The sequence below is a fragment of the Cariama cristata genome, unplaced genomic scaffold (genome assembly GCF_000690535.1).
Source record: "Cariama cristata isolate BGI_N322 unplaced genomic scaffold, ASM69053v1 scaffold3066, whole genome shotgun sequence".
NCBI classification, from domain to species: domain Eukaryota; kingdom Metazoa; phylum Chordata; class Aves; order Cariamiformes; family Cariamidae; genus Cariama; species Cariama cristata.
In genome coordinates, this window is record NW_009623658.1 from 117,917 (window position 1) to 135,250 (window position 17,334).

The 17,334-nt window shown below is 40.2% G+C and overlaps 1 protein-coding gene across 1 annotated transcript in view; it reads right to left on the minus strand.

Annotated features, from left to right (window-relative positions):
* Window positions 1-17,334, minus strand: part of LOC104163724 (integrin alpha-9-like) — a gene marked incomplete at its 5' end in the record, with an annotated part of 103,722 nt that overhangs the window by 32,134 nt on the left and 54,254 nt on the right. Inside the window, 3 exons of the mRNA XM_009702826.1 lie at window positions 10,731-10,838; window positions 13,564-13,672; window positions 16,239-16,328. Of these exons, the coding sequence (XP_009701128.1) occupies window positions 10,731-10,838; window positions 13,564-13,672; window positions 16,239-16,328 (307 nt within the window). The remainder of the gene's footprint in view (window positions 1-10,730; window positions 10,839-13,563; window positions 13,673-16,238; window positions 16,329-17,334) is intronic.

Below are 17,334 nucleotides of genomic sequence, written 5' to 3' on the forward strand. Positions count from 1 at the left end.
GAATTCTTGGCCTAGGCTTGGCACTCTAAGAAGGTGGTACCAGTACAAGGGGGACAATCCACCTGTGGAACACAGAGGATAACCCAGGGCTGTCAATGAAACGCTTCTTGCATTTTTAACCCAGGTCAGCCATGGGTTTAGGGGGTTTGGAGTTTCTCGGAGAACTAATACACCTGCTGCCTCAGCACATTCCCCTTCTACTATCAGCTCTGTCCCCCACCTTCAGGGTACTCGTAACCTCATTTCTGCTCATCTCTAGCTATTCTCAGAACGTGGCAATTTCTAGCAAGTCTTTGGAGCCTTTAAGAAATTGTCAGGGTTTGTTAGCAAACATTTTAAGGGTTCAGGCCACGCTGCCTGTACCATAAACTTCAGAGGTAGACTGAAAGTCAGTGGCCCCTTCTAGACTTAACCTCAACCATTTAATATGCATCAAAGGCAAGGCCCTCCATTTTTTCAGAGCCCTGTATCCTGCACAAGATGTCAGCCTGGGAGAAGGAAATGAAATACTATTCCCAAACAAGGGGCTGGGAAGGTCAGCTGAGGACCAAGCACAGGGAAGTGGAAATTAGCAGCTGGCATGGGGTTAAGTATGTGCACATGATAGGAGTCTCTTGGAAGAATGAGACCAAAAACCAAGAGAAAACTAGCTGTTGCTTCCAGCGAAGCATTAAGTACAACCTCCCTGCTGCACTGCTGCATATAAGAAGCTGAGGGCTAATCCCATATTTAATGATTGGCATTTTACAAGATAAACAGGCGAGCAAATGTGTATCTTCAGCTCATTCCTTATTGACCACACGAGACCCCCACTAATGCAAAAGAACTCATTATGCTATTAAAACTGAAAGTTTCCAGGCTCTTCCAGTAAGCCTGATTTCCCTCGAGCTGTATCATCACCAGTTATTAGTGACAGCCTGCAAGCCAGCAGAATTAAGCTGACACAAAGCAAGTGTGAAGGTGGAATCCAGCCGTGAGTCCGTGCGATGGAACCAAACCCATGTCTGATCACAGGAAACGCGCGGGGGCAAGCTCAGGGAAAACGTCATGAGACACGGGATATTTGGAACAGCAATTTTAGCTGCAGGAAACACATTCAAGGTCTGAACACAGGTCACTCTTCCACAAATTAACATTGTTCAACTGCAAAATGTATGCCATTCTCTTTAGCCCTGGGGTATGCTGGCTCCAAAGGACAGTTTGGCCGTAGTCTTCTTGAAATTGCTGCCAGATAGTTTTTACATATTTCTCCTTTCTTATTACTTTTTTTACTGTTTTATTTATGTACACATGCCTAATCAGTAGTTCAAGTTTGCAAACTGGATAATAAATAACAGATGCACTTTTGTTTGTCTTGCTAACCATAGTACATTCATCCTAATATTAGGGAAAAAAATGTATATATGTGTCCTGATTCAAAGATACTGATTCACCCTTTAGTAGGTGAACAGAGATGAATTGATAGGCATGGTTAATCTAACATGTCACACTGAGAAAAAAAGGGTACTAACAAGAAATTCCAGACAAGGTCAGACTTTCAACAGTAGACAAATAAGTTATGTAAATATGTTATCTGAGTACTTGCTCCATATGCCAAAAATGTTTAATATTCACAGATAATGAAACATGTTTGAATCAGAGCAGTTTTGTTGATTCTGGCAATAAATTTAAGAGCCACTGAAACAACAGAAAAGAATTTTTAAAATTAACCCATTTTACACAACCCTTGAAAGATTTCGACTAAAAATAGCCATGTTGGTAAGGAAAACCAGTCCTCCACAGATCCAATAGGTAAACTTACATGGCCATGAGGAGAGGCAAGATTTAAACAGCAAAGTGGAGATGTCAAAGCATTAAATCAGCACAGAGTACTCCACCATAGCTCTGGCTTCTGCTCCTCCAGCCAAAAGGAGAACGCCAGATGAGTGTTTGGCACAAATCTGTGCTAACCTGAGTGCAATGCCTGTAGATGTTTGTTCTGATGCACTTAACCCTGCAGCTTAATTAAGCCGTTAACCGGGTTTGATCAGCATAATCCTGCAACATTTGCCTGGTCTTGGCCCTGCAACCACTTTGCACGTCCTTAGTAGCAATCCCCAGTACTACTCTCAAGAACTAGTGCTGCCTACTCAGTTTAGTAAGAAAAGCAAAGATCTGATTTACAGTTCCCGACTGACAAGACAGGAGCTTCTTTTCTAGACAGAGGGTACTGCCACCTGTACACAGTGAGAAGATCAACCACGCGTATGATTTAACTGTGAGGTCCACAGAAGGTTCAGGCCTAAGAATGAATGAACATCACCTTACATGGAAACCAGTTTACCTCTAACATTCCTGCACTCTTTATATATCAGCCTCTAACAGTTGAAATCCAAGAGACAGTCACCGACAGGTACATTTCCTCTCCCTGCGATGAACTGTGAAATGCTTAATCAACGTATGAGGCGGCAAACAGATCTCAAGGCACGTCCCTATTTAAAAAGCCCCTGAGATCACTTGGAGTTCAGTGCTCCTTCAGCTAGGTTCTACCTGTCTCCAGCACATCCCCTTCTACATCTTTTCCTATCGTGACACAAATAAGCCCATGGTTTTTCTTGACCTAACTGTTGGACTTTCCCCATGGGCTGTGTCAATGTTAGGATGAAAAGTTCTGAAGATTGTGCACATAAATACATTCCTCGTGGGGTTTAAACAACTTAGGCAGGATGTTTCACCAGAGCAGATATTTGAATGTATCAGAAAGGTATCCAAGATCAGCTCTAAGATCTAAGCTCTCTTTAGAGGCAGTGGAGAGAAGGTAGGACCTCCGAGAGGATGATTTTGCTGATCTGTTGTAGACACCTGAAGATTAAATGAGTCATCCCTCCTGGAGAGTGGGGTAGTGGTAGGGTATTTAAGTTAGGCAGAAGATGCCCTTTGTTTCCAGGACATCCTCAGAGTTCTCATTTCCCCAAGGAATGGTTTATTGATACTATCCGGTACCTTGCACAAGACTGGAATGATGGACTTTCAAAGCCAGGAGAGAAATCCAACAAAAGATGCTTATTTCCACTCTGATATACAAACAGGGGAGTAAACTCTTCTTCTTTCAAATGGGAGCTAAAGTTTATACGCACAGATACCATTGTTTTTACCTCTTCCTTTCACGGTTTCCAAATTTACATTTAAATCACAAATCTTGTATGTTATTTATAGAAGAAAAAGGCTAGTTTATGAATCAGAATTTAAGAGAGGTGTGTATGTTAAAAGAATTAATCAATCAGCAATTAATTAATCAATTAATCAATAAATAATAATTAAAAAAAAATTGCAGACACTTTTCTTTTCTCATTCAGTAGTTCCTTCACCAGGAAGGGCTTCCTTCTCTTCTTCATTGTTTTTTGGCAGGAACAGCTTCACTAATGGGAAAATGGTGAAAGGATGCAATTCCTACACTTGTTCTAAATAAATAATAATTAAAAAAAAATTGCAGACACTTTTCTTTTCTCATTCAGTAGTTCCTTCACCAGGAAGGGCTTCCTTCTCTGGCTGGGAAGCTTACAAAAAGTCTACTGTATATTTTTTTCCATACCTCTGCAAAACTCCTGATTACTGTGGTATCTACCAAGCCTCCTGCTTCCTTCACAAATCTGATAAGAGCTACTGTATATACCCAATTCACTTCATAAGACTTCTTTCTTTATCTGAAATCCACTTTTATAAAAAAGCAAACCAGCCACCTTTTTCAAAATTGGAATTTCACATATTCAGCCAAGAAAATAGGAACTATGGGCAGTTCACAAGGTAGCAATGCTTTCAGTTGACCCAAAATATTAATCAGACTGCCACATCATATTGACAGGTCATGAGTTTTGGGGGGAGAATGTGTTGGAAAATTTCAATAACCAAGTAATTTGACAAAGTTCACTTCTTTACTTTAGAAGCTAATTGTGAGCAGACCACAAGTGAAAATGTCAAGTGTTGCCATGGTCTGATTTAATATATAGATCACACTGCATTTTTTCCATGTTTCGATGGCCCTGATTTTTACAGTACTAGTCTTTTGTGAAAGATAAAATTACTTTTCTACATTCAAAATGTATTTTCCATGAACAGTCTCTTTAGCACTTAAAAAAAAAAAACCACTACTTATGCAAATACTACAGCACTCTTATTGCTAGAAGACTTGGTCAAAACAAATGGAAAACATCAGAAAATTTGTTCAAATCTGGTTTCACCTAAAAATCCAAACTAGGAAATCACAAAAAACTTTCTGCCACGTTAAGAGTTTTGCTGTATCCTCAAGGTAATATCCAGTAATGCATGAAAAGATTATGCTGAAACGCTGTAAATGCAGTGAACTCTAACCAAGGCACAGCTTTCAGACAGTGATTCAGACGGCTCCTGTAAAGCAAAAAAGCCATGATTTTTTTTCTCAGTTTAAATTTATTTTAAGGTCCCAGCTCAGGAAAGAACTTAATTTTACGGTCAGGCACCCTTTCCTGTATAACAATGAAAACTTAAATGAGAGCTAAGTTCCTCTTCACTGAAAGAGCTTCAGTTTATCACGTTGACATTAGGAAGAGGTTTATGAGAGCTCTTTCTGAGCTTCTCTGGGGTCCTGCTTCCCATGTCTAGAGGTGACAGTGCCATACTGGACCATGGCATATACTCACGGCCATCCCAGGACCAGGCAGATGCACCAGTTTCTCCCGCAAGTGAGAGGGCTCCTAGGCAAAGCCAGACTCAGTTGCTATCACAGAGATGCTCCAGACCAGGGGGAGAGGGAACACCTCCAATTGCTTAAGTAAAATGTTTTGGGAGAGTCATTTAAAGAAGTAATTAAAGTGAAAAGAGGCAGGAAGGTCAGCAAGTTTCTGTACAATACACTCCCTGGAACGAATAATTTCCTCCAGTAATCTAGCCATGCCTTTAAATACAGTGCCAAAATATGCATATGTCAGTGTGTGTATAACAGTCACTGAAATGAAGAGACTACAGGGGAGATGACTAATACAAAGGGCTAAAATAAATCTTGCTGCAAGTCCGAGATGTTCCTATACAATCCTTGTAGCAACAGTGGCAACCAGCAGCAGCATAAATTGCTGCAGGAAAAAAAAAATTTGTTACATAAAGTACTATCAGCAAATATTTATACCTTTCACATGCTGGGATTGTGTATATATGTTTTCCGAGCCAAGACCTGAAACTTCAAAAGACAGAAACTAAACAATTTTAAACAGGCTGCCAACAAACAAGGGGTTTTCTACATAACAACGATATACAGGTTTGCCTCCATACGTGGAGCAGGCAATAGTGAGCCTGACAATCTCAACATACGCTTCAAGGAAGACTCCTGCACTACCAGCACTTTGGAGAGCTTCGACAGTCCTCCTTCGCTTATGGTTTTAAACATCAGCACTGCAGCAGCCAAAGCATCTTACTCTTAGACTGGAGGGTAACGACCTACAGATAATAAGCAGAAATTACATTTAAGGTTTTAAAATTGCAAAGATTTCTTTTTCATGATACAACTGAAGAAAAAGCTCAAGCAGCCTGAGATCTTTCATGGAATGAGACAGCAAGCTTTAACTTACTGTCTTCTTCCTCCTTACTGATGTTACTGTGCAAATGCCAGCAAGACAAAAATGACGGGAGTGCTACACAAAACTGGCCTTAAAAATGTAACCTGTCATCAGCCAGGGAAGACTTGTGGCTTTGGGACTGACTCCATTTTACCTTCTCTTGTTTCAGTCTTCACAGGAAGAGAATAAGGTTTATTTCAACCGTTTTCCTTACTGAACATGACAAGCTTTTCTACAGTCCCATGCTCAGGCAGTCATTCACTTAAAAGACAACTTGGAAAAAGAATTCTTTTCAACTCTTCCATGCTGTTAATTAATTTTCAATTCAGCTTTTCTTTATATTTTTTTTTGTTTTAAATCTCACTGATACTCTGCTTTCATAAAGCCATAATCCAGGTCTCACCCGCTCACAGAGAAGAAAGCAGAAGTGTGAAGTGAATTTGCCAAGCATAATAGGACAACTGGAGGACTTCTGTTTGTCTTTCCAACAGGAGGACTTTTTATTTTGTTCCCTAACCAAAAAGGGATGGGAACACTGGACCAGGAGCTAGGGGTTTGAGCTAACTGGCACACTCAAGGTTAATGGGAACAGCATTCACAAGACTGAGGTTTAACCCATTTTTTGCTCTCTGGAGATAATTCCCGAAGTCTAAGCTTAGACACCTAGGGAAACTCAGGGAGACTAGATGGCTTCTGTATTGTCAGTGGAGACTGGAAAATGCTTCTCCAGAGTTGTTTCTATGCCCCTCTCTCTCTCCATTAATTACTAGAGTAAGAGAACACAGTAATTTAAAAATAGTCTACTACTAGCAATTACTAAAACATAATTACGACACTTAGATATCAAAATTTACATGCAGGGAGGGAGTTTCTCATCAGAAAATTGAGGACAGTATTCCTTTCCTTCTCCCTCCCTCCTCTGAATTCCCTTTTCATTGCCTACACTGCAAACTCTTCAAAGAGACTGTCTTGCAACACGCGCATCTGACTTTCCAACAAGATTCTTATGTCAGCAGTGATAACAACACAGTTCTTTATATCCTTGGTACTGATTGACCTTACCAGGCTCTTAAAAAAAAATAAAAAATAAAAATCACTGCTTGCTGGCCTGCATGATGCATGCAATAGAAGAAGTAACAGCTCCTTCCAAAAACTCACAAGACACTTGCTCTGGGTTAACACCGTGTATCTTTGATTCTGGTGACAATTGTCTGACCAGAGTCTAAGCAACTTGGCAGCCCTGCAGAGCTTGGTCCCTCCAGAGAAAGGGTGAGGATCATCTGCTTGCACTGCAGTTGGCTTCCAGTTCAAACAGACAAACTCAGTTTCCAACTGTGAGTCCCTCGTTCCTCATAATTGTGTTTACCTTCGCTGGAAATAAAATAAACAGGAAGGCAACAATCTGATCCAGTTCCATAAAGCCAGCATCAGAGTAATCCCGGACACATTGCTAATTTATCAACAGCTTCAGGAAATACCCTGGTTAATTTGGTAGGAACTCCCATTGTGAAAATCTTTTTGGATGCCCTGGAAAGCAGCTCCTTGACTGGCAAGTCAAGTAGTGCTTCCCTTGCCCTCCAAATTAGCTGGATACCCAAAGGAAATTACTAATCTTTCAGTTCAAAACCAACACACACACAAGTATAATGAGCACTGTTTTCCTTTGCGGAAGAACAGATAATCAATAGCTTGAAGAGTGGAGAACATACATTTCTGTTAACACTAATCCTGCTGTACTCTGTCTGGGTGAAGCTCTTCTGTGTCATCACCTATACTGTTCCTATCACAACACTTTTTCCAACAAGCTGAGACATTTCAGTTATTATGTTTTTAACCTGGCTTGAAATCTCCGCAAGAAAACAAATACAAAAATACATAAAAACAAACAAGTACTAATTTGTCTTATCTGATTCCAAAATATTTACCATTGCAGAATTTGAGTATCTACTATGTAAAAATCAGTGTCAATGGTGAAATTCCCTAGTTAAAATAACTTGTAAAATTTCCAGCATTTCCTTTTGGTTTAGAATTTCTGATAGGGAGGAAGTTCACTTGTTTTCTTCTAGCTTGCTTTCAATTATCCATTTTCCTTTACTTCTGCCTTTTACTGTTGACTTGTTTCCTTCATGTATTAGGGGTTTTGCTGGGCGAAGTGCTGCAGAAACTCCCAAGACCCCTTGAAGAGCATCTGAACATCTCTAAGGCAGAACTCCAAATGTCAAAACATCTCTGTGACCTGAATTTCTCTCGAAGAAAATCTTAAAGTAGTTTCTGCAATAAAGCCAAAAGCTTAGAGCAACAGGAACAGAGGAAGCATGAGGGCTGTCATTTCCTCTAAGAGCAGCAAGATAATAACTCCTATTAACACCTCCCAGAGATACAGACCGTTCCAGTGGGCCATATGTGACTCTCTTCCTTTTATTATTTTTTTGGTGCCTGAAAGATTAGATCATTCAACACAACATGAAGGAATTAGCTCCTGGCACTATCACGTGTGGTATATGTGTATTTGAGGCACAAACTCTAGTGTTTTTACTATGCATTTTCACCCATAAATTCCACTGCTGAACTGTACATCAGAGAAGTGGCAAAAGAATTAATAGCTTTAAAAAAACCCAGTTACAGACAAATGACAATTCCTAATCCTCTGTATTAATGACAGCTATTCTGAAAGGTCTGCAAACACTGACACCCAGAACGGCTAGACTATAGGTATAAAGGTATGATTACAGAAACACCTGCGCTGTCTGAAAGGATACTACCACCTTCACTGCGGTCTAGATTCTGGGAAGTTCAAAATAAGCAAAAGCTTGAAATATTTAATGACTATGCTTACAAAAATGCTCTTGAAAAACAGCTGTTCTAACTCATTTTCCAAAGATCATTCCAATCTGCTGCTTTTAGGGTTTTTTGTTTGTTTGTCGAAGTATATTTGGTCCGTGAAAAGATGAAAAGCTTCATCATTTTAGTTCCTTTTTGAGTCAATAAAAGCTTAGTGGGAGAGAGGCAGGAGGAAAGAGGGTAGGATGCTTTTCCTGTTACAATAGTAAGACTTGGGAGACCTGGGTTCAGTGCCTGGCTCTAACACAAATTTCCTGTGTGACCTCAGGCAAACCATTTGGTGTTTGAATTATTTATCTGTGAAGCAGGGATAACCACTATCCCAGACAGGATTTACTTGGAGAACATATATTAACATGTCAGAGGTGCTCAGAAAGTGCTCCCACTGACCATATACTCAAAATCAGTGGTCAAAATGACCCAGGGTATGCCAGTGTATCATGCAGACACCTCTCAAACTCATACTTGCCTACTACCACTCTTCAGCCTGCAATGCAACTAGGTCTCACAACAGCACTTTGAAATTTCTACAAAGACAAACTGCAAAGCAGAAGAGAGACGTCAAATAACGCGAGGGGAAACACAACCTGTTGCGGGGAAAAGGGATACAAACCCTGCAAGTATTTATTAGCACAGTACCCAAGACCACACTACCCAGCTGGACCTCCTTTAAGTAACACAGAGGTAAAACAGCAGTGAAAAACAAGTCAAGCGCAAGATGTAAGGTTTTCGCCTTGTTTTTCTAACAGCTATTCAAAACCATATAGTCCATTCCATCCTTGTCAGTGTGACTTAGGCTCTTGTGTAGCAATGATGACAAACTATGCCTGGAAATCAGCCCTTGCCCACTTGGTGGGTAGTGTACACCTCAGCTGATTCAAGCGTGCAAAACAGGTGTCTTGGCTAAGACAAATTCCCCAGACTTCTGGAATAGTCAACATAGAGAAATAAGCAATGCCTAGAAGGAATTCATCAGACTGGGCTGAATTTTCTATTCCTCTCTCTTGGCTATATAGGAATATATAGGATGACTGACTTTAGAGAAGACACTAGCATTTGGGCAGACAAAATCTGTTACGGAGACTCCCACCTCTCTGCTGCTGCAAACAGACACACACCCACTCCACAGCGCACAGAGACCAGGGAAGGGACAAGAAAATGGGTCACGATCCTCTGACAGGCAATGTGTCGAAGAAAAGGTGATCTTCTATGTATGTGGCTGGACTAAATGAAACATTAAAACTCAATGCCACAGAAAATGAGATACAGGCTGGAGAATTAATTCAGTCGTCGGAGAACTGACTCGGTCTATACAATACTGGTGCCTCATACAATATCCCAGATCTGTTTCTCAGTGATTCCGTCTTTAGTGCCCATCTGTAAGCCATATAAATATTTATCTCATACTTTTCAACAGCACAGATCTTGGAAACCTGCTTAGAAAGGTCTTACTGGATCTAAGTTTACACAGATTCAGTGACACAGTCATCTGCGCATTCTAACCAAAAGGCTAGAAAAGTAGCTAACAACAAATACTTCTTTCCAAGTAGCCCAAAGAGCTGGCTCCATCTCACAAAGAGAAATTACTCTAAATTTCAGCAATAAATTCACCTCAGTAGTCAGGTTTCCCTCTCTTGGCCACCACAATATAAATGATGGCATTTTAGTGGTTTAACAAAAGCTCTGAAAGTAAGAAATAAATATTAGAAATTACTTCTAAGAATGTGTCTCCTTTACCACAATTTATTTTAATTTTCTTTGTAGCTTACACAAAATCATCTTTTGAAAAGCGTTGTGTTGAAAGAATAAATTTATCTGTTACTTACATTTGTTAAAAGAACACTCAAAAAGAGCAAATTATAACACGGACAACAGAAAAACAGATATCGATAATGTATTTAGACCTAGCCAGCATTTTTGCAGATAACCACAGAAAAAAACAGGGAACGTGAGTCAGCTTGGTAGCACACCCTGCTGATATTACATACACCGTTTAATCAGGGAGGACTGATTAAGACTGAATCCTCTTTGGAGGTGTGACTCAGGGAAGCGTTCTCCACATTTCCTTCAGGATTAGCCTGACCTAGTTTTACGCTGCATTGTAGGAAATCAGGAACGTACAACCGGCTGCTTGCCTTAGGTGGGGGACAGCAGTCAAGAACTGGAGGGGTTCAGCTATTTCCGATCATCTGGCCACAGATATAAAGAAACTTTTATGGTCTAAAAAAGCAACTGATTCCTCTACTTCTGCTGGAATTTTTTTGTTTCAGTCATTGATAGCTCTCAGTGCCTTGCTGGGCTCAGAACACATCATAACGTACTCACCATCATCTGCTGAACGTGAAAGATTTCGGCTCCAGTGGCAGAGAGGCGATTTGGAAATGAAATGTCAAGAAAAGCTCCAGGGAGAGTACTTGGTCCAGCATTGTAAACCTATAAAGCAAGGACACATATAAATGCATAAAAAGTAAAATAAAATTCCATATATGACTACTTCTACATAGGAAACTACTGTAAAATCTGAGCTGGGAGTACAGGTAAATTTGAAAAAATTCAAATACTATGCAAGTTTTTCAATGCCTTCAGACTAGAGACTTCTTTTCTAAGTATCAGGATGAAGTCAAAGGTTTAGCTTATCTAATAGTCTTTAGGCACAGCTCTTATATCAAGTGAGAAGTAGTTTTGCAGGATAATTACCAGTCATCAATACAAATAGCATAAGACTTCTACCTCATATACAAAGACACTGCTAGTACTCTTTGAGTGTTTTGGTAATACCATCCGGAAGACTGTAAGAAATACTGCTGTCTCAGTTAATATTCTCACTTCCATCTGGTAACCACTGCATTATATTCTGCATATGTTTTCCTTATGGAGCAGAAGCCAGAGTAATGAAGATTGTGACTACCAGACTGCGGGTTTGCTGAGTGAGTTGCCAGGAAATGCATGTGACCAACTTCCATTCAAGTTCTGGGGTTTTCAATTAAATGAAACTCTTAGTGGAAAATATTGGCTTTCTATCAAACCCCCCACAAATTTTCAGCAAAAAACTCAAAGAATTTCCAGTCCACCACCAAAACATATCCAGTGAAAATTCCAAAATTTGTGGGGTTTTGCTGGAAAGAAACAATCCATGGAAAAATGTCAATGAAAATAAGTTTTCATGTCTATCTACATTTTTTCACTAGGAAAAATATTTCCTGGTTGTTTCTAACAACACATATATAAGTCTATACAGTAAAAATATTAAGCCCATTAGAATATGAGATTGTACTGTCAAAAGATGTAGCAATCAGTTGTTAATTGCTTGAAGTACAAATATTCAAACCAAGAGGTTTTCCTTCTTCCAACACTGTTTATATTTGAAGAAATGCCTGACTGATAAAGAGAATCGGTTACCCAGTGCCAAATCCTTACAAAAACCCTGAGGCTCCAGGCAGGGGGAGAAATCCCACTACAATGGAGCATGATAAATGCTGCATGAAATACAAACATAATGTTTCATGTTAGACATTTAAAAAAAACCTTGATTATCTCACTGAGATGAGATACAAGAGTTAATTCAGAAAAGACATTTTCATTGCACATCTTGTTACCCCCAAAAAAGGATGCACAGATCTGTTTCCTTATTAACATTGGACATGGTATAGATTTTCACATATTAAAACTACTATAAAGTCCCGTATTTTTGTAAATCATCTCTTTCTTCACTAAGAAACTATTACTTTTCTCCATCTGGAGAAGTTTAATAAATAGCAGGCAAATCATTAAAAACAATTAGGCAAACAGTGATACAAACCATGCTTGGCCCATTATGAAACTCTACCCTTTCTCTCTGATGCACACAATTATGAGGTTTACCATGTTACCGGAGAGCAGATCTGAGACTTGTTACATATAATTTTCTACTTCTATATGGAAGAAAAAAAACACTAATATTGCAACTTGTAAGTGTGTGCATGAGAGATGAGAGGATGGGGCAGGACAAATGGTGGCTCGGCCAATATATAGATTCTCTCTCCCTTACCTGTTGTCACTTTGTTTTATTGAAAATGTTCATCTAGTTAAAGCATCAGTACATCTGTTCTTTATCTGTTTTTAACCAATAACTGGCTATGGGGAGGAGGGAGAGGGGAAGACCTCTAAACCCTCAAGAATGAAATCAGAATCACAAGAATTAATAGCCTGGCTCACAAAAGCTTTAATGTCCTGAAATCCTGCTTTCACTCCTTTTCAGTAAATAGCTAAGGGCACTGCATGACAGTGGGGGCTTAATTGCTCTGGACCACAGTCTGTCCACGGAGGCAGACATGTGTTATGCATTATGAGCTGAGTGGCACTCGTGCCTAGGAGAACAGAAAGGGGAAAAAAGGCGAAAGACTATTTTTCGCAATAAATGATTCCCCCACCTCTGCATGATTTATCATTCCCTAGTTCCATCTAGCGGTCAAAAAGGATTTGAAGTGCCTGTAATATACAGTTATGGCAGCGAGACAAGTTCATTTCAGCCGCATCACAAGAGTTCGTTAGAATAAATGATCCCTACATTTTGACACATCAGGAACCCAACTGCCACGTGAAGTGTAATCTACAGATAGTACGTGAATAACACTGCGATGCTGTGAGACATGTAATGAAACCTTCTCACACCTGTCTTTTCAGTGTCACAGTCTCTTCCCTGTATCGTATACTGCTATAAACATTTTCATACTGGTGGCATTGAGCAAATCTGAATCCCTTGCACAGGTACGTGTTTGTTCTCATGGATAAAGGCTGCCCACTGCCTTGCTCAATGACCACGCCGCTAAAAAGAATTACATCTCCCTTCCGAACCTGCGACTACATCCAAGATGAGGCACTTGAGTAACTAGAGCTCTTTGCTCAGCACGCGATGAAAGGTAAAAGAGAAATGAATGGTAGGAGCTTCACTCCTATGGAAGGGAGATGCCCTGTTTGCAATTCTTGTTATAATACATTCAGACAAGGAAATATACCATCCCTGCACGCTGTAAATATGGCATCCAACCAAGAATGCATTGCACAGCATACTGTGATTCAGAAACATGCACCAAGCCCATACCACACTCAGAATAAGAGACATCCAAAACTAGAATGTGCTGTCAAGCAAGAAAGCAGTCAAAATAAGGATCAGTTTTACCTGCAGTGTGAAGTTCAGAGACTGGAAAAGGCATTCGTGGTTTTCCAACTGAACAAAGTTGGATGCTTCCACAGAATCACCGTAGAAAAATGAAGTAGGGAAGACTTCTCTGAAAGATCAAGATCCAGATTTAGTAAGCTGTGTTTGTCACCAAAATTAAACATATTTGTGGCAAGCTGAATTGTACCCCTTGCTTTCTGGTCATGTGAAATTCTACAGGACCACTTTACATTAATCTCTTATTTGTGATTTGATTTCCTCTTGACAACACCAGACTACACAAGCAGCATCTCAAATGACACGGGTTAACATCCCACCGCTGAAGCAGACTTCTTTTGATTACTTATCTTATCTCTCTTCCTCCTTTCCTATCACAAAACCTCTTCTTCAGGGCCCCCTGCCATGGATAATTTGCGCAAGTCCTATAGCTTTGTGTAACACAGGAAAACATTCGCACTACCAAGTTAATCTGAAGAAACAGTTACTAATAGGAATACTTTCAGTTACACATTGACCAAAGTAACATTTCCACTTTATCTACCATTTACATAGCATTGCAGGAATAAACACTTCATTAATTATCGGAGCATCACTACCTTTACGATTAGCAGATGGTTAAAGGGAAGAGTAGAGGGGGATATAACTTGCTTTGAACTACAGTGGCACAGGTCAAGACTCCTCAACCACTTGTATCATCTTATCACAAAGTAAAACACAGTCGGGTTTTATCAGAAAAGACTTGGAAGCACAACACACTACCTGGAAATTCTGCAGAAGATGACTAGGAATGCTCTAAGCATCCCTTGTGCCTCCTCCTAATCTCAGGCTGCTCCACTGGCTGGAAAGGGTCCTGGTGTCATTTCAGAAAAACTTTGATGAGGGACTGCCTAAAACTCTGCTTCCTTCCCAGGTTGTCCTTTTGGGTCAGAGTTTTTCGAGATAGGATTTTAAGCTCTAAGTACATTTCCTTTTTCTCCTGCCTGCTTCCTATGCCAGGGATCGCAAGGGGAAATAGCGAGAGACAGATTTATTCCTCCAGTTTACAGCGTTGTGCCAGAAGGCTCCTCCCAAACATGGTACAAGCCCTTCCGGGCTATTTATGACCAGGGATGAAGTTTGCTCTCGTAGATTCAAATGTAGGATAGCTAATAAAAAAAACACTTTAAAAATACACTGTCCAAAAAAAGAGCATTACTAATACTACCATGCCTGGGAATGTTGTGGTCTCCAATAAACCCAACTTTTCCCTGGTAGTTGCACATTTCTGTGAACTTAAATTAACTAAGCTTTATCTATGAGAAAGAAAAAAAAATAATCCACATAGTCCGTTGGGTGGGGTTTATAATTTCAGAGACCTTGTGCTTTAAAAAGCTACATTCTCAAGAGAAAGAAAAGAGCCCATTTTTTATCAGTTTTTTTGGCATGCAGTATTCTGTAGGTGACAAACAGAGATCTAAAGACACAGATGAAAGCATTCATATCTGTAAAGCTGTAGAAAAATCCACCTTTATCAAAGCATCAAGAAGCAAGGGATACAGAGTTAAATTTCTACACAATCTGTAACAATGAAAGTATTCAAAAACGTTCATTAAGAACACGAGACTGTACTCTCAATATAGAAGAGATTTTTGTCCTTGCTAGTCATCTTGTGAGATCTGACAGCTTCTCCACTTCTCTGAGCAGGCTCAAGCATATCTTCTACCCATTCTGACTATTGTGGCAGTAATTAAGAGATTTTATTTCTATGCCACAAGGGGGGAAAAATCAGCTTTATGTGCTAAGACCTAGACTAGGCCATGAACCTGAGTTTACCCAGCTTTTCAGTCAAATCACAGGTCAGTTCAGGTAACTTTGTTCCTACAACTTTCTCAGTCTACATGGATGCTAATTCACCTCCAGTGACTAGGTCCCCCAAGTCCAACTCTAGCACCGTCTATGCTAGAGGATGGTCTGTCTGTTGGGACTGACCACAAACCCTTCTTTCTAGACTTAAGATTGTAATGCAGGAGTGGAAGGGAAGACTCCTGAGTACAAAGGCAGGAACTCGCACATGTGCAGCCCCGGGGAGAGGACAATGGCTATGTGTTATACAAGTATTTCAGTCAAAGGGTGAGCGATGCTCCTTGTGCGATATTCAGATGCCTCGCAGATCAGGGAGCAGAGAGAGTGGGAAAATGAACAGAAGCAGAAGTGAATTCTGATTGTGAAATTAAACAGAAAGGCGAACAGCTAGACTCCACCAAGCTCCTTAAAATCCCAGAACATTTGACCCTAACCTTTGGCCTGGTGATTCTCAACCACATCCTTAAAGATGTGCCCTGAGGAACAAAATGTGATTTACTTGTTCTCTTCTTATTTTATTTTAAGGTCCATCACATTTATAGAATCACTTGAATTCAAATATGATCACTAAAATACCTACTATAAATGTGATGGTAACTAATTAGCATTAGCTAGGAAGGAGTGAGAAAGAGGTACAGTCTTGGAATGAAAGGCATGACAAATAACATTCCCAGTATGTCTGTATTTCCAGAGTCTGGGAAACAGGGAAAAAGCAACAGTCTGGCTACATGTAAACAGAGGGAAGAATTCAGTTTTTCACTGGAAGTGACTCAGATGTTACTGTTAGGATTATTATTTTTTTTTATTGTTTTCATTTGGTGACTGGTACTTACCCATTGATAGATGAGTCCACTTCATGCATCAGGGGCACCGACAGGGTTAGAGTATTATCATGTAGAGATTCAGCACGTTCTAGGTTTCCACTGTGCCAGAAAGGAAAAATAAACATGCTGTAAATGAACAGCGTTTGCAATATATCACACAGTTTCACAGATACCATCTCTCCGCCTTGCGCTCTGAGCCTCTCTATTTGAGTGATGTCAGCATTCCTTAAGAAGTCTCTTAAAGATTAAGAGTTACGTTTGTTCACCCACCTCGGAGAGGGCACACACACACAAAGCACGTGTTTTGCGGTTGCTCTCCTGTGGCTGTGACATGATCAGGCTCACACCAAAAATCCTATCTTGGAGCAAGGTGTAAATTCAAACGGCAGTGCAAAACTACCGCAGCCATCATACGCAGTGGAGGGAAACAAAGACATTTAGACTCCAACGCAAGGGTTCATTTTCTCCCAGCCTGACCGTATGTCAGTTTGGGAGGGATATACACACCCCACAGAGGGTCCTCACTCAGTAAATGAAACTGTGCTTTCAATGTACCTGCATCCTACCACAGCACCAATTCGGTGCCACTACAAGCACCTTTTGGGTGAGACCCTTGTACTGAACTGGCCATAACCTCTCAGTAGTTCCACTCCCTCCTCCTGTACTTAGTTGCCATAAAGAAAGCACTTCTATGTTACATTTTCAAAGGCAGTGGCCTCAATCAGTCAAAAGCAGAAGGAGGAAAGAGAAAAGTGAGCCATCTCATCTCCTTTCAGTCAATTTATTTCAGTGTGATCACTTATGTACGAAGTCTGGGAAAGGTTCCTGAAATGCATGTCCAACACGTAAACTTTTAGTTATTCTAATCCTGATGGTGAGTCTGCTTGGTGGGTGACAGCTCAGAACAACAATCTTGAAAGATATGTTACCTATATTTCCAATTTCTTCAGCAGTGACTCTGGAATCACTTTTGCCTTGCAGTTCATTGGATTTACTCACAAATCAAACTGGCAAAACCCAAGACATGACCCTATTTATTTGAGGACAGTATCACTGAGGCAACAGCAGGCAGTAACATCCCAAGTGGTACCATGCAGATGATGAG